The following is an 18,147-nucleotide window of genomic DNA, read 5'->3' as shown; positions in this document are numbered from 1 at the left end:
CATTCAACAACAGCAGAATCCGCATTTCTTTCAAGGACATACGCAACATTCTCCAGGACAGATGATGTCATGTAAGGCCACAGAACATCTCTTTATAATATCGGGCATCTTTCCCAACCATAATGGTATGAACCTAAAAGTAATAGAGGAAATCAGAAAATTCAGACATATATGGAAATCAGGCAGCACGCTCCTGAACAACCGACGTATGAAAGCAGAAAGCAAAATGAAATTTAGAAATGTCCTCAGACAAGATGTTTTCCATGAAAATAAAAACACAGCATTTCAAAACTTATGGGATGCAGCAAAAACATTTCTAAGGGAAAAGCTGTCATGGTTTGAGTGTCACCTCTGAAACTCATGTTCTGAAATATTTTTTATGTTTTTAAAGATTTACTTATTTATTTGAAAGTCAGAGTTGGAGAGGGAGAGGGAGAGGGAGAGGGAGAGGGAGAGGGAGAGGGAGAGGGAGAGGGAGAGGGAGAGGGAGAGGGAGAGGAGGCCCAGGTTTCCAACAATGAACCTGTGGGAAATGAGCTACACCCAAATGCTACAAGGAAGGAATATTTCCAAACTTGTTTCATGAGGCCAGTGTAACCCTGCTACCAAATCCAGACAAGGACACTACAACATTCCTGGTGAACACATATTATGTTAACAAAGTGAATCCAACAGCAGGTTAAAAGGCTCACACACCACGCTCAAGTGGGATCCCTCTCTGGGATAGTATGATGGTTCAACACATGCCCATCAGTAAATGTGATAAACTATATAATGTGAGGATCATACAGTCATCCCAACAGATGCAGAGAAAGTATTTGACAAAGCTTAACATCCTTTCGTGAAAGAGACGCTCCACAAGTTATAGAAGGAACATACTTCAGCACAACACAGGCCATGTAGGACAAGCCCACGACCAACATATACAATGGAAAAAGCTGGAAGCTTTTCCTCTAAGACCAGGAGTAAGAAAAGGATACACAGTCTCAACATTTCTCTGCAACATGGCACCGAAAGTCATAGCCAGAGCTGTTAGGCAAGAAAAACAAATAGGCTGGCGCCGCGGCTCAGCAAGCTAATCCTCCGCCTTGCGGTGCCGGCACACAAGGTTCTAGTCCTGGTCGGGGCGCCGGATTCTGTCCCGGTTGCCCCTCTTCCAGGCCAGCTCTCTGCTGTGGCCAGGGAGTGCAGTGGAGGATGGCCCAGGTCCTTGGGCCCTGCACCCCATGGGAGACCAGGAGAAGCACCTGGCTCCTGGCTCCTGCCATCGGATCAGCGCGGTGTGCTGGCTGCAGCACGCTGGCCGCGGTGGCCATTGGAGGGTGAACCAACGGCAAAGGAAGACCTTTCTCTCTGTCTCTCTCTCTCACTGTCTACTCTGCCTGTCAAAAAAAAAAAAAAAAAAAAACAAATAAAAGGCATCTAAATTTGAGAAGAAGGAGTAAACTATTCTCCATTTAGAGATGTCATGATTTTATATACAGAAAATCCAATACTCCACCAAAAATTGTCAGAACAACTGAATTCAGTAAAGTTCAGGGGTAAAAAAACATGCAAAAGTTAGTAGCATTTTGTACACTAACAATGAACTAACTGAAGCAGTCAAGAAAACAATCCCATTTACAATAGCATAATAACTATGAATACATTTAACAAGAGGTGAAAGAACTGTACACTGAAAATTGTACAAGACTGATGAAAGAAATTGATGAAGACACAATGAATGGAGAGGCATGCCATGTCCACAAACTAAAAAAAAATCATTATTAAAAGTGTCCTAACCACTGAAAGCAGTCTGCAGATTCAGGGAATTCCTTTTGGATTTCCAAAGACTTTTTTTCCCCATAGAAATAGAAATATAATCCTAAAATTTGTATACCACCCAACGCAATCTTGAGAAAACAGCAAAGCTGGAGGCATAATATTATGTGATTTAAAAATAATCTGTAATGGGACTGGCACTGTGGTGCAGTGGGTTAAAGCCCTGGCCTGCAGTGCTGGCATCCCATGTGGGCATTGGTTCGAGTCCTGGCTGCTCCACTTCTGATCCAGCTCTCTCCTGATGTGCCTAGGAAAGCAGTGTAGAATGGCCCAAGTGCTTGGGCCCCTGCATCCATGTTGGAGACCCAGATAAATCTCCTGGCTCCTGGCTTTGGATTGGTTCAGCTCTGGCCATTGTGGCCATTTGGGGAGTGAAACAGAGGAAGGAAGACCTTTCTCTCTCTGTAACTCTTTCAAATAAATAAATCTTTAAAAAATGATAATAATCTGAAAATCCACAGTAATAAAAAAAGAAAACAATGATACTGGCAGAAAACCATATAGATCAATAAAGCAGAATAAAGAGCCCATAAATAAATTCACACATTTACAGTTAACTCATCTTCAATAAAGTTACTAATTTTGATAAAGTTATCTCAGTTAAGGCAATCTCTTCAATAAATAGGAATACTGGAAGTCCATATACAGAAAAATGTTATTGGCCTTTAGTGCACAACATAGAAAAATTCTACTCAAAATAGATGAAAACCATGACACTGGCCTGGCAATGATTCATTGGATCAGCTCTCAACAGCAACAGAAGCAAAAACAGCAACGGAAATGACCTCAACCAAGAAGCTTCTCACGGCAAAAGAAACAATCAACAGAATGAAGTGACAGCCTACATCATGGGAGAGAACACTGGAGACCAAATTTGCAATAAAAGGTGAACCCAAAATATACAAGGAGCCGAAAAACTCAATTACAAGAAAGCAATCCAATTAAAAGTTGAGCAAAGGACCCAAACAGGCATGTCTCAAAAGACATACAAATGATCAACAAGTACTAAGCAAATCTGAACATCACCAATCATCAGGGAAATGCGAATTAAATGCCTAATGCCCTATCACTTCACACCTGTTAGAAAGGCTATTACAAAAAGGACAAATATGGGAAGTACTCGGGTGGGGATGTGGAGGAAAGGGAATCTTTGCACAGTTTTGGTGGGAGTGTAAATTAGCATAGCCACTTTGGAGGACAGTAGGGAGTTCTTCAGAAAATTGAAACTAGACCTGCTGTACGACCTGCCACGCCTTCCAGGTGGTACATATCTAAAGGTTAGGACACCAGAGAGCTGAAGAGAGCTGCACCTCCCCGTTCACGGCAGTGTTATTCATAATAGCAAGATGGAATCAAACTGAATGTCCCTGACAGGAATGGGCTACTGTTTGGCCTCAGATAAAGAAAGAGCCTGTCATTGGTGACAGCACAGCTGAAGCCGGGGCACACTCTGCCTGGGAAATAAACCAGGCGTAGAAAGCACAGTGCTGCATGATCTTACGTATGCGACTGGAACGCAACAAGGAAGCAGACAGAAAAAACTGTTGTCAGCCACTGGGAGAGGGGACTGGGAGACACTGGTCAAAGACTGCAAAGTCCCAGTTGGGCTGGGTGGGTAGTTAAGATTGGGGAGTTACCGCATGGCGTGACTATAGTTAACCATAGTGCCGTGTACTGCTGCACATCGCTGAGAGTTTAGATCTTCAAGGTTTTCACCTCGAGATGATGAAGTTTATGAAATGATGGATATGTGTACATACATTCAAATAGCACAGCATTCACATAAATACTTTAATAAAGCAGAGAAGGGAAAAAAGAAACTCATGCATAAAACAGGGGGAGATATGAACCCAGGCATTGTATCTGGGACGTGTGCACCTTAACCCCATCACAGCCTTTGGATGTTATGATGGTGCACAGTGAGGCCATCCGTGGAGGCCACACTTTGCTTTTTGAGTTTGTAGCTCTTCCAGGCTGGCATTCTGTGATCTGAGGGCAGCTGCCAGCCAGCCCCACGGGCACAGAGGAGAAGACCCATGCTTGGTGGTGTGCTGTGTGCTGAGCTGGGAGGGAGGGCAGGGGATAATTTTCCATTGACAATCATTTTATTGAGACAATGGTAAGTCAAGGGGCATTGGATTTCCTTACTTAAAAGCCACAGTCATGCACCTCATAAATACGTACAAAGATTATGCACCAATCAAAAATGAAATCGGCGGAAGAGTCCAGTGTTGGTCAAGTGCACCTGTGCTCTCTTGCTTCCGTTTACTTCTCCTAAGAACCCCCACTCTGTCCCTTGCCAAGGCTCCCATGACCTGCAGTGTGGTCAGGCTTTGCTCTCCGTCTTAAAGTCCTGTGTGTTCTCCACTGCTCAGCGTTCCCAAAGCCTTTCTGGATCTCTCAAGAAAGGATCGCCCCATTTCCAACCATTGGCTTCGACGTGGAGCCCCTGCCTGAGGACCGATAACAATCGGACAGAAATATGCACAAGTAGTTCCTTCTTCATTTCACACTGAGCAGCTTCTGGGCAATCTGGACTCTGCTCTTGTTTTTTTTTTTTTTTTTTTTTTTTTTTTTTTTTTTTTTTTTAATGCAGGAAGGCAGGAAGCAAAGACTGCTGCATCAGGTCAGGGTTCCTTCAGGAAAGGGGCTGTTGTGAACTGAACTTCATCTGATATTGAATCTTGGTTTAAAAAGAGCGGGGGCAGATGGGATCTGCAGGTGCACCCCACCCCCTTGGAATTTTATAAACTCCCTTATGACAGCTCTTGTCTTGTCCAAAGCAACGTTCAGCATTGTCTGGCAGCCTTGGGAGTCTGCCCCTGTTTCACAACTTACTGCCTAAGGCACCCACTGATGGACACTTAAGGATTACGGGGTTAATTGTGGTTTACATGTAAAGCCTTTAGATGGTTTTCTAACAGGGTGCAGGTGCGAAAAATGACTCAGGAATACAGCTCTTAGTTTACTCAGAGAAATGACTTCTTCCTTGAAGGTGAGAAGAAACATTTACAAATCCGACTGGAGAGAATGGAGAGAGGACCCTAAGGGACAATCTGAGATGCTTCCAAGCTGTTCTTCTACAAAGCTAAGGAAAGACAAAGAGGCACATGCACAGGGAGAGGGGATCCTGGGTGTTGCTGCTGTTCTGGATCTAGATCTCTCTCTCCCTCTCTCCCTCTCCCCCCCCCCCCCCCATTGTCTTACAGAGGGTTGTGTGGCAGCAAAGGGGCCCTGGGGATTGTCTCTGGGTACAGGGGCTCAGCAACACAAAGGAGACGATGATTTTGTAAGGGGATTACTTAAGAGTCACAGCCCACCGTTCACTGGGTCCTTCGACGTAGCTGAGGATGGGAACAAGCATGCCAACCAAGTACGTACCAACTAGGACAAACATCCCCAGCAACCAGTGGAGAAATACTGCTGGCTTTGGGTTTGGCTTCAAATTGATTTCTTGGCTTCAAGAAATCACCAGTGTGCCTTATCTCTCTTAGTTCTGGAGCTGGCCACCTGAGTTCAGGAAGTCAACACCCTCAATCCTCCCACCTGTCCCAGAGGAGTGTCTGGCACTGGGCAGGAAGTGTGTACATATTGAAAAGATCGCTGGTTGCTAACAATGACACCCACAGGTAGACTTGGGGCAGTGATGAACATTCCAGTGGAAGGGGCAGCATTGTCAGAATGAATTTTAGGTAACAAGCGCCACAAAGCAAAATCCCCAAAGTCATAGAAATGAGTCAAACCATGATTGTTTAGTACCTAATGCCAACTGTTAAAATGGTACAGCCATGCTACAACCCTTGGGTCTCTAAGGCAGTGAGTATAGTCAGCAGTGACAAAAGTTGACAATATGACTATTCTGGTAGTGGACTTGAGAGTAGTAAGTAACACGTGGTACGGAGAAAATGGTTCCTTTTGTTTTGTCTTTACTTCTGTTTTGAGTACTTGTTGTGGGAAGTTGCTATGTTAAATAGCTTCTGTGCATTATACGTTAGCATTCAATATATAAATACACATTCAGTGTTGTGCGTTAGCTTTCAATGTACCTACTAGTTTATACACACACATATACATGCCCAAATGCCATTACTTCTACATTGTTATATACATAAATACACATATTAGCTCACCTGCACATAGCCATTAACCTTGTGTGTATTATCAAAACCCTGCCGGGGAGTTGTTACACTCAGCTTCAAACTCCGAGAAGACGGGTTAAGTGATTTACCTGCAGCCTCGCAGGTGGGAGATAGCTGGGTAGCAGTGAGACCCAGCCCTGTCTGCATCTTAAGACCACGCTAATGTGCCTCGAGGGATGAGGACCCTGCCCTCCATGGCTGTCAGGGATGTTTGCATATTGTATCCAATTCTGGGCAGCGAAGCAATTCTGTATCATATGTAAACACCAAGAGCCCTCTGCTCTGAGCTTGAAATGTAACATCTTGTGAGAAAGATCACAGCCGCGCAGAAACGCAACAGCCAAGTTGTCACTGCAGGGTGTCCCCGTGGCGTTTTCCTCTGAGCACAGCCATTCAAGCAGGTGACGGTCTCGCCTGAGTTCCACCTGCCTCAGCACCTGCAGAGCCAGGGTTCACCCCCTGCCTGCTTTCCCTCCCCAGACAACAGGTGGCTCCTGGGCTGTTCTAGCTCACAGACATCATTGCAGGGAAGGGCAGGGCTGGGAGGTGGGTGGGTGGGTGGCGGCAGAAGCAGCCCTGGACAAGGGAACAAGAGGGTGACAGACTACTGATGAAAATTCCCCAAAGAGATGGGATTTTTTTTCCCGTGGGGTGGGGTAGAACATGAGGCCAATAGGGCTGCACCCTGTAAAATGCCAATTCCTCTAACCAGGTGTCGGCACCCAGGTGTTTCCCCAGCGTGGGACAACGCCCCTGGGCTGCGCCCTGAAAGGCTCCGGCCCTGCCCCTGTTGCTGCTGTCTGGGGAGTTTGAGCCTTCGGAATTCAGTGAGCTTGGCTGCTCCCCGCACACCCACACCTGAGTGCACTCCTTGCTTCCCACCCCGGCTGCGTGCTCTTCTGCTGGGCGCTGGCCATCTGTTTGCACCACCTTCCTTTCCCATGGATGTGGCTCGGGGAATCTCGCCTGAGTTTACAATTCCTCTCGCTCTGCTCTCGGAGGGCGCAGAGAAAAGCCTGGCCCCGCGAATGCCAGTCCCAGGCCTGGCCCGGCTGGGCCACCCCAGCAGAAGACCTCTGCTTCCTTGTTCTGTCTTGCCTGGGTGGGGGGGGAACCTGTGGTGAGGAGGGGGAGGGATGGAGCGGAGGGAGGAGGGCAGGGAGGATCCTGGGCTCAGTGGCAGGTGGTGGGAGGTGGAGCAGGCGCTCTGAGCCAGGTGGCAGCTTGTGGGAGGAGGGAGAAAAGGCGGTGGGAGGCAGGGAAGGCTTGGAGGAAGTGTGCGGCAACAGAGTTTAAAAATGTGTTTGTTTACTTTTCTCCTCTGGGCTGGAGCAAAGGCAAGTGGGAGTGGGCGTGTCTCCCGTTCCCTGCGGGAGCTGGGTCTTCACTCGGATCAGGGGCAGAAGCTGGGGCTCCTGGTGTCCCCTGGGTGCCCCCACCCACCCATCCATTGGCTGGGAAAGAGGGCTGAGGGGCTGGAAGCACAGCTTGTGCAGGGGGCTGTGGGTGCAGGGGAGAGGGGATAGAGCCAGAGAAGCCGAGGGGGTGGGAGCTGGCGGCTGCCTGGCTGGGACTGCTGCCTGGGTTTGCCAAGCTGGGTGACAGTATGGTTCATCTCACGAGCAGTGGCCTTGCCCGCAACCACTTCCCTAAAGGGACTGGAAAATCAGACGATCAAAGTCCTTGTGACCCCGGATGACAGAGGAGGGCACTGCAGCCAAGTGTGCCATGGAGAGCCTTGCCTGTGACCTCGGTGCCCTGGAGATGGGGCAGGTGGAAGAGGTGAAGGAGGCTGGAGGGGATGAGGCTGCCCCAGGGCTGGACTCTAAAGGACTGATGGCTCAGAAACCGACGGCAGAATGAGTGACAGTGATTTCAAGGGCTATCGGTGAAGTCATGGAGGTCCTAAAAGTGCTGACTTGGAAAGCATGGCACTGGTGCCGGCTTCTGGAGCCGCCTCCTCCACCCGCCCACGTGCTGCTCTCCTGGCTCCACCGGTCCCCAAGGCTGAGGGATTTCCCACTCTCCTCTTGAATGCTGTCACCTTGGAAAAACCATGTACTCTTTGAGAACCCCAATGGCACTGTCAATGAAACAGACGCACTGACAGCTTGGTTGTCTCTGCAGGCAGGCAGCTCAGCAAACAGCCGCTCCTGAGAGCCCCCAGGAGTGGCTTGGGGTGACCATTCCCCAGTGAGGCGTGGGCAGCCGCGCTGGGGTTGACCGTGGAAACCGCAGGCCTGGGGGAGCGTCTGGGAGCGACACCCAGCTCCGCCCTGGCTGTAAATGACTGTGCCTGCTCCTCCTTCCTTCTTCCGACTTTCACCTGTACCAGTGATTCTCAGCCTCTCCCCCTGAGCACAACCTTGCTCCCCAGGGCAAACGTAGCAAAGCCTGAAACACCTGACTGCCCCACCTGGGGCACCGAGTGGGCTAAGGTCAAGGGCGCTGTCAGGCATCCTAGGATCCAGAGGCCTTCTCAGTGTTGCCCAACCCCCAGAGGTCAATGGATGGAGATCTTCCTAGTGCCAGAGGGTGGGGGTGGGGGGTCAGAAAGGCTAGCTTCTCACGGGCCAATGTATCCCAAGGGAGGTGCAACATGACCCCCTAGGGATGGCCGAAGGAAGGGAAAGGCGTTTGAAGGAAGATCAAGAGTGACTTGAATGAACATCAGGTGTGATGAGGCTGAAAGGGACTCACTGGTTTTGCTGCTCTGTGCATCCCTGGATGCTTCTATCAGCAGAGCCCTGGAACCACGTGAGAGTTGTGGACATGACAAGGGAGGCTGCTGCATCCTCATTTGGAGCTGGCCATTAGGGGGAAGGCCCTCAGCAGGAGACCGCAGAGCATGGAAACCAGAGAAGCAAGAATGTGTCCAATCTGACATATCTAGAGGCGAGAAGACAAGGTGACCAGGACGGGCAGGATGCCCGCCGGCATGGAGACGCAGCCCGGGCATTCACCTGTGTGGAGGTTTTTGTCCACTTAGGCCACATCGGCCTCCAGGCCAGGGACGCTGATTCCAACTGAATCAGTTTCAACCAGGAAGCCACTATCTATCAATTTGAAAGCTGGTTTCCTGTAGGAACACGTGTGGGTCTAGTGAGAAATGTGCAGCTTGGGGCCAGCGCTGTGGTGCAGCGGGTGAAGTAGCTGCCTGCAGCACCGGCATCTCCTATAGGCACTGCCTTGACTCCTGGCTGCTCCACTTCCAATCCAGCTCCCTGCTAATGCACCTGGGAAAAGCAGTGCAAGACGGCTCACGGTCTTGGGCCCCTACACCCACCTGGGAGACTCAGAAGAAGCTCCAGGCTCCTGCCTTTGGATTGGCCCAGCTCCAGCCATTGTGGCCATTTGGGGAGTGAACCAGTGGATAGAAGAGCTTTCTCTCTCTCTCTCTTTGCCTCTCCCTCTCTGTAACTCTGCCTTTCAAATAAATAAATAAATAGATCCTTAGGAAAGAAAAAGAAACATGAGCCGCTTTGCAGAGGGGCCTACGCAGGGAAGACACTGGCTCACTTGCTTTTTACCAAGGGATGCTTTTCTCCCCAGTTCGGGGCCTGAGCTGACACAATGCTTGGGGACTGCATTCAGGTGACCAAGAATAACTGGTGCTTCCTCTGCCCCATTTAGCATTTCCGAACTTCCCTCCCCAGTTCCTGCAACGACCCAGAAAAGAAGGCACAGCAGGGAAGCTAGGCCAGTGAGCAGGTGGGAATTGTGGCAGATTACTATTTAGCTTTATTTATATTTATTTATTTAGCTTTATTTATATTTATTTTAGTCCTGGGAGAATGGGAGAACCTGCCTTGGGCGTTCAACCCATTCCAGAAGCACAGATAAGGTAAGGTACCTGTGCTTTCAAATCAAAACCTGTGCCCATGCTGGCACCTGTGTCAGTTCACCTGCACAGGCACCCAGGCCTGTAGCTCACCTGAGTCAGCAGCTCATAGTCCCAGGGCTGCACTCCTGCCACAAAGGAGGGGGACTATCCAGAGAACCTTGGGGCGATGCAGTCATGACACATGCCTACCCCAGAGGAGGGAGGCGAACAAGACAGACTCTGGAAAGAGGAAAGACAGGAGGCAGAAGGGCCACGCAGCAGGGGAAGGGAGACCTCATGCTGCCATGGAGAGCTGAGGGAGATGGGGCCCTGGCAGCGAGGACCCGGGCCTGCCTTCTAAAGGGTCACACTGCCCCAGTGGTGGCTTTGCAATGCTCTCACTGTGCAGCTCACGTAGATAACGACCAGGAAGGAAGCGACGGTGCTCAGAGTGTGATTGAGACCTGAGGAGCCAGGGGCGGGCAGCTGCACCCCCATTCAAGTTGGCTTTGAGGTGACATCACTACAACGTGGGTGCACGTGAAACTGAGAGACAGCGGTCAGGGTGTGCTGGTGGACCTGCTGGCACCCGGGTCCCTAGGGGATTAATCTTCATGTCGTGCCCTCAGGACGCCATACAAAGAATCACTCCACCCTCTGAGAAGCAGCCCAGTGTCCTCCAAGCCCTGGCCACCCAGTGTATCTGAGAGGATGGGGGCATTTTCTCCTGGTTGGGTCAGGGAATTAGCTTACAGGACCCCAGCAAGCAGGACAGACCCCTGTGGCTTGAGTATAAAAGGGAATTGTTCTTCAGTTCTCCCATTGTCAGGAGCCCTAAGACCACAGGACTCAGATCTAGAAATCTGACAACTGAGACTGGCGCTGTGGCACACAGGGTTAAGCCACTGCCTGCCATGCTGGCATTCCTTATGGGTGCTGGTTTGAGTTCTGGACGCTCCACTTCCAATGCAGATCCCTGCTAATGCACCTGGGAAAGCTGGGGAGGATGACTCAAGTGTTTGGGCCCCTGCACCCACATGGGAGGCCTGGATGAAGCTCTGGGATGAGCCTGGCCCAGCCCTGGCTATTGCAGTCATTGGGTGAGTCAGTGGCTGAAAGATATTCAGATCTCTCTCTCTCTCTCCCTTTCAAATAAATAAATCTTTTTTTTTTTTTGACAGAGTGGACAGTGAGAGAGAGAGACAGAGAGAAAGGTCTTCCTTTTGCCATTGGTTCACCCTTCAGTGGCCACCGTGGCCGGTGCGCTGCAGCCGGTGCACCACGCTGATCCGAAGCCAGGAGCCAGGTGCTTCTCCTGGTCTCCCATGGGGTGCAGGGCCCAAGCACCTGGGCCATCCTCCACTGCACTCCCTGGCCACAGCAGAGAGCTGGCCTGGAAGAGGGGCAACCAGGACAGAATCCGGCGCCCTGACCGGGACTAGAACCTGGTGTGCTGGCGCCGCAAGGCGGAGGATTAGCCTAGGAGCAAGGCATTTCCCTCCCCGTTCTTGGCCTCTGGAGGAGTCTCCTGCAGCGACCACATTTCTGTGTGGCTCCAGCGTCCACCAGCTGGGGCAGGGGGCTGTGGTTCCAGTGCCGGCCCCTCCCTCCAAGGCCCTGCCCCAGGGCGACAAGTGGCCCTAGCACTGCTGGTGACTGGCTTGTCTCCCTGGCCTGGGGCTGCCTCTCGGGCAGCGTGCAGTCCAGTTCTCTGTCCTTGAGTGACCGCCATCCTCCTTCCCCACAGAGGGTGGAGCCATGCCTCTCCACACTGCAAGACAGACTTGATTTCTTTGGCTGATGCAATCAGAGAAGCGAACTGTGTCACTCTGTGTGCAACTGCAAGACACTGTGTCAATACGCCACAGCCTCCACCCACCACGCCGGGTGATTCCAGGGTGCCCAAGGCAGGGCTGACCAGTGTGCACAAGCGGCCCAGGGCAGTGAGAAGTGGTGTGCATATACCTGTGTATGTGAGAGCAGTGCTGAGCCCCACAGCCACTTCTGTGACTGCAGCATGGCTGGCTTCACGGTGCTGATGAGCCCATCCCTGCCCCATGTGGACCCCGGAGCGCGGAGCATCCTTTCGCTGAGTCATGCTGACTGTGCACCAAAACCGGCCGCAAATCAGCGAAGTCAGTACCGCCCACGTACAGATCCTAAAGCCAGTACATTAAAGCCTGAGCCCATCACGGAGCTCCTTAACTCTCTCCTCCTCCACCTGCATTTGCTGCACCAGGGGCTGGAGGCATTGGCCAGGCCCCTGTCCGAAGCTCAGAGCATGGGCAGCTTCCATCTTCAGGTCCTTCCTCTTCCTCTACCATATCCCACGGTCACTTCCTCTCGAGTGTGTTTCAGGTCCTCCCTCGAGCGGCCCCAGAGTCTCTCGGCTCGTCTGCTGTTCCAGCTCCTGGCTTCTTCCCGCCACCTTTCCCCAGCCTGCAGTGCACCCCGATGCAGTAGGCAGATTTCTGGAAAACACCTGTCTGCTTAAAAACCACACGCGCTGCCCCCTCGCCCCCAGCTGCTCACAGTCCTTGTAGGATTGGACCCTCTGGCTCCCCCTCATCCACCATCCTTGCTTTGCTTTTCTTCACCCCTGTCCTCCCCAGGCTGTGCCCCCAACCCTGTGCCCCGGCACGCACATTCACATCAGCTGCCTGGCAGAACCCCGCTGGCCTCGGGGGGCCGTCTGCACCCAGGGACACACACTGAACGCTGCGGTGACTGCTCAGCGGCTGCTGCAGGAGCCCGTTCCCCGGGGCTCAACAGTCTCTCCCCTGTCCCCGGCCGCCCAGACACTGCACAGCGGTGCAGGCAGGGCCTCTGTCTCCTGCTCTTTCCACCCTCACACTGTGCTGGAGTTATAATAGGCACTCCATACAAGAGTGAATAAATGATTAAAAACCACTTTGCTTTAATAGAGCTAATTTAATGTGCAGTGATTATAATTGGTTCTCTCTCCTCATTTTGACACAACAATTTCATATCTGTGCTAAGTTTGAGCTGTTTCTTTAATCGTAGGAGGAATTCCCTGTGTTTTAAAGCAGAGAGGCCACACAGAGCAGGTCCCTGGCTCCTTGAAGGCAGCTACTTGGCTTTCCCTGGCTGCACGGGGCTCAGACCCTCAGCTACGCAGACTAAAGCTGCAGCTCTGACACTGTTTAAAAACGCAGCTGGGGAAGCCTTCTCACTGCCATGCAGGTGGGGTGTGCTGTGATGTCAGCGTGCACCATGCAGGGGGGGCGCATCCTGGGTGCACGCCTGGTCAGGTGACCACAGAAGACGCATTCACTGCCAAGACGCTGCGGCTGGCTTCAGGGAAGCCTGGGGCGCGTGTGCTCCATGGAGACCGGCACAACGGGAAGAGGAGCTAAGTCTGCTGGCCACAGTGCAGAGGGGACTGCGCGCAGCCCTGGCGGTTCCCCCCTACCGATGCCATGAGGCTCGCTCAGCTTTCTCGTGGCTGGGGCAGAGTATGAGGTTCGGGACATTAGCAGAACATGAGATGCGGGGTAGGGTTGAGAAAGGGACCTGTTATCATGGAGAAAAGGCTGGTGCCAGATCCCCCAACCTGCTCCACCCTGGAAACCTGATCACCATACCCAGGGCCGGATACCCGACTTGCAATGCCCAGTATCAATGGAACTGTGTGCTGAGACCTGCTGAGCTCTGTAGGTTTTGTTTCCAAGAGGTGGGGGTGGGAGTGATATGGCAGCAAGCAATGACCTTGAAGCAAATTACCTACGACATTTATGAAAGTACAGTCTGCAAAGGTACTCTGTGGGGACCATGGTTCCAGAACCCCCGGGCTGTTTGCACACCAGTGGATGGTTCCAACTTGTCACCATCTGATTAGATCCCAGAGCCTGGGACAGAGCCTGCTCCAGCGTCACCCCTGATGACACAAATGCCTATTTATGGACAGGGCAGGGAGCCTCCGCTGGGGCCGGGCTTTCAGTCAGTCGTCAGGCGGGGGAGTACTGGCTGCTGACAGGCACACACAGAGTGACTCCCTCCACGGTATGTATGTATGTATGTATTTATTTATTTTATTTTATTTTTGACAGGCAGAGTGGACAGTGAAAGAGAGAGAAAGAGACAGAGAGAAAGGTCTTCCTTTTGCCGTTGGTTCACCCTCCAATGGCTGCCGCGGCCGGCGCACTGCGCTGATCTGAAGCCAGGAGCCAGGTGCTTCCCCTGGTCTCCCATGTGGGTGCAGGGCCCAAGCACTTGAGCCAACCTCCACTGCACTCCCGGGCCACAGCAGAGGGCTGGCCTGGAAGAGGGGCAACCGGGACAGAATCCGGTACCCCGACCGGGACTAGAACCCGGTGTGCTGGCGCCGCAGGCAGAGGATTAGCCTAGTGAGCCGCGGCGCTGGCCCTCCACGGTAGGTTTTCTGGCCGCCCCACCAGGACCAGGGCTTCCAGTGGCCTAAGTATGAAAATATCCACGCCGAAGATGCAAACAGAGATTAACATTTCAAAGGGCAGTATAAAGAGATGGATGGCCCCTGAAAGGCTGCAAGTCCTGGGGGGCTCCCGTCTAACATGCTGCTTGTTCATCTTTAGACTTGGTGGAATCTTCCTCTGTTGGCAACACTGCCTGTCCTTACCCATCTTCCCCTGCCCCTTGTGATTCTCTGAGTCCTTTTCCAGGTCTATTTTTCCCATTTTTCTTATTCGTGCTTTTGCTCTTTCTCTATCTCTTCTTCCACATGTTTTTCTTCTTTTCTCTACAGTTTTCCTTTCCTTATCCTACTCCCCCTCCTTCCAACAATGGGACAAAGAAACTCCAAGGCAATTTCAACAAGTTCATGGAAAAATGGAATTGACATGCAAGTTTATTTTGGTATGAAAACTCTGGAAATCCACACAGTTTGTTCATAATGCACGTTTTCTTGAGCTTCAAGACGACTCCTTATATGTGTGGATCTCACAATTTATTTGCATTGAAGTAATCTTTTAATTCCATCTTCCATGAATGTTTTGCAGTATTCTCATATTTTAAAAGTGTCTTTAATGTATTAAATAAAGTTGCTTTTAATCAAGCAGATAAACATCTCTCAAGGTCTTGCTTGCTTTTAAGAAAGTGACTGCATTGATTTTTCTGAGGTGGTCGATTACCGTCTCACAATGGACACAACTACGCCTCGTCCTTGTCCTAGAAGGTGAAGGGGGTACCTGGTCCCCATTCAGCGGTTTGCTTAGCCAGCAGCAGCAGCTGGACTCTTAGGGTGAAAGGAGGAGAGCTACTCAGCACCTGCGTGCAAGACCCAGAAGAAGCTCCAGGCTCCTGGCTTCGGACTGGCACAGCTCCGGCCGTTGTGCCCAGCTGGGGAATGAACCAGTGGATGGAAGACCTCTCTCTCTGCAACTCTGCCTTTCAAATAAATAAATAAATCATTTTTTTAAAGAACTGTTAGACTCACAGGTTGTGTGCAACACTACCTGGTTTCGTTTGCTGCTCCACTAAAGACTCAGTTCACTGGGAAGGATGCTAGACTCCAAGCCACTGATCTGTCACCCAGGGAACCCGTGGGCCATTTGGACTCATGACTGTAGACACAGAGGCTAGAACGAGACGGGGCGTTTCTGCGGAGCAGAGATCAGCCGGCGCTGTCCATAGTTCTGCTCCGTGTGTTCGCGACACAGCCTCCTTTGTCAGTGCACTGGTCACCTCACTATTTCCCCCATGTCTGGGGAGAGCACCTCCCTTGGCTTTGAGATACGTTCATTCTCTGAGAAGCAGTTTTGGGTTTCTCCAAGCAAGCGGTAAATCCTCTGAACGTATTTCAGCCACCAAAACTAGACGTGGAAAAGCAAGACGGAGCAGAGAGCAGGGTAGGAGATGGTACAGAACACGACAGGAGAGAGCAGTGTGAGTACCGAAGGGGGTTGTTTTTATCTATTCCCTTATCTACTCCCTGTGAGCCACTGTGCTGGGTGAGGTCAGCATGCAGTCAGGACTTGCGTGAAATTACAGAGGTTTGAGTTTAGGAATTAAAGGAATGCAACGCATAGAACTTGGGGAGGGAAAAGTACTGAGGAAAAAGGTCCATTGACTTTACGGAGAGATGCTTGAATTCAGTAGTCTCCCGATTTGACAGGAGGAGGGGGAACGCATACAGTTACATGTCGGCATGATGAATGGTTAATTCCACAGACCAAGTTCAATAAGGTGTTCACAGCCCTGATGATAACGAAGAAGTCAGCATTTGCAAACCTCCCATAACTGTACCCGTGAAATCCAGCACCAGGAGCAGTGTGGACAGTCCAAGGGAGCGATCTGCATTGTCTGTTTAGTCCTTGTCTGTGCAGTCTTTCATATTCAACCGTCAACAGAGGAAATTGCATTTCTCATTTGTAGGAGGATTTAGTATAATTAAATCCCCTTTCCTATTAAAAATGCATTGTGCGTCCTGTTTATTTAGCTTAAGGGCTTAGAGCATTATAACACTGATTCAGAACGTAAATCTGATCACAAGCTCCTTATATCTCAAGCACTCATTTTTTAATAGTTCTGTTTGAAATTTCCCGACTACACCTGGAAGGTTTAACAATAGATCATCATTCTTTTCTCCTTTTAGATCATCTGGCTCATGGGACATCCACACAGAAAGCCCGACTTATCCTAAACCCCCTAAAGTTCAGATAGAAACGATGTGGGCCCCAGCCCTCGCTGTGTTGCTACAAATAAGATCCATTTGGATTCATCAGCTCCAAACTTTGAGAAAACAGTTTTAGCATAGGATTTGACGCCACATAAGACAAATTCTGAATAATGCATAAAATAACCTCAACACCATGCAGTATCCTTCGTTAAACAGACCTTGGCCAACGCACAAGCAAAAAGGGGCAACTCAGATAATTATAAGGAGATGTGATTTTGCACAATTTGGTGTTTTTCCATCAAAACAAAAATAAGTAATAAATTGCAGGTTACTCACTCATGGATTCTGTCAACTTGGCCATTGCTGTATGTTTCTCTTTGTGCTTTTCCTGGGGGTAGAGGAAAAGACAAGACAATTACTTACAGAACTTGTCTTAGAATGAATAGGCTACAGCCATCCTTCCCTCCCTCGTGTGTTTTTTTTTTTTTTTTTTTTTTTTTTTTTTTTTTTAGGTCAGAACTTGAACGTCAGTGATTAAATGAATAAGGAAAATCTCGTGTTACAGTTATATTATCAACTGATGACTGCAAAGAGATTTTTAGAGCATGAAAACCCTTCCATTGCTCTTGGAAATGTGTGCCTGTCCCAGTGATCGCAGATATATATAATTGGTGACACATGACCAATTTTCAAAACCTCTTTGACACTGGATTTTTGACATCCATATGCCAGCTCTCTTGCTATTTGCCCTAGTTGAAGCTTTTTGGTATTTTTGGAGCTGGTATTTTTGCACTCATTTGATTTCCTTTTCCCAGAAAACTGAATGGGTTTTATACATCTCTCTTTATCTTACTTTCTTGGGTTCTTGAAGTCTTATGAAGGTTTTCACTTTTGGTGGGTTTATAACTTTATCTATTCTGGACTGAAAACACGCTTTAAGTGGGAAATAGGTTATAGCCCACGGAGTCTGAGAGCTGGAATGATACACAGAGAAATTGAGTTAGGGCTATTAAGGATAATATCTCTACTGAGAAGATCCTCTTCACTTTGGGTTTCTTTAGCTTCTTTGAATTTCTATGATGTCAGGTTTCTGAAATGTTGGTCACTATTGTTTCACTTTTTTTCAGCCTTGTTTTTTCTGACCATGAAACCAACATGTGCACATTATTTAAAAACTTCAGTAAATATTTTAACAAATTAGAAACATAAAAGCATGGTCTGTTCATAATGCTAACCCCTAGAAGAAATCACTGGTACACTTTGGTGAAAACTTACTTTCTTTCTTTTTTTTTTATTTAATGAGCATAAATTTCCAAAGTACAGCTTATGGACCACCCCCCTGTATCTTCCCTCCCACCCACAACGCTCCCCTCTCCACTCCCTCTCCTCTTCCCCTTCACATCATGATTAATTTTCAATTATCTTTATATACAGAAGATCAATTTAGCGTATGTTAAGTAAAGATTTCCACATTTTGCACCCACACTGAAACACAAAGTATAAAATACTATTTGAGTACTAGTTATAGCATTAATTAAACACCTAAGAGTAACTGTGTATTAATTACAGAGTTCAACCAATAGTTTTAAGTAGAATATAAAATGCATCTTTTGTATTGTTGTGGCTTCCCCCCCCCCGACTTCCCTCCCTCCCGTGGCCCTCCCCTCACCCACTCCCTCTCCCATCCCGCCCTTCATCACGTTTCATTTTTAATTACCTTCATATACTGAAGATCAACTTAGTGTATA

The 18,147-nt window shown here is 49.5% G+C and overlaps 1 protein-coding gene across 2 annotated transcripts in view; it reads right to left on the bottom strand.

The window, feature by feature from the left end:
• The window catches only part of KCNJ6 (potassium inwardly rectifying channel subfamily J member 6), a 260,723-nt gene that overhangs the window by 159,227 nt on the left and 83,349 nt on the right, over positions 1 to 18,147 (bottom strand). For both annotated transcript variants that reach the window (XM_008274882.4, XM_070073153.1), the window contains exon 2: positions 16,736 to 16,787. In XM_008274882.4, the coding sequence (XP_008273104.1) occupies positions 16,736 to 16,760 (25 nt within the window). In that variant the 5' untranslated portion in view covers positions 16,761 to 16,787. The remainder of the gene's footprint in view (positions 1 to 16,735; positions 16,788 to 18,147) is intronic.

The sequence above is a fragment of the Oryctolagus cuniculus genome, chromosome 4 (genome assembly GCF_964237555.1).
Source record: "Oryctolagus cuniculus chromosome 4, mOryCun1.1, whole genome shotgun sequence".
In the NCBI taxonomy this organism is placed as follows: Eukaryota; Metazoa; Chordata; class Mammalia; order Lagomorpha; family Leporidae; genus Oryctolagus; species Oryctolagus cuniculus.
Note: the sequence above shows the minus strand (reverse complement) of the source record. Positions and strands in the feature narration are given on the sequence as shown.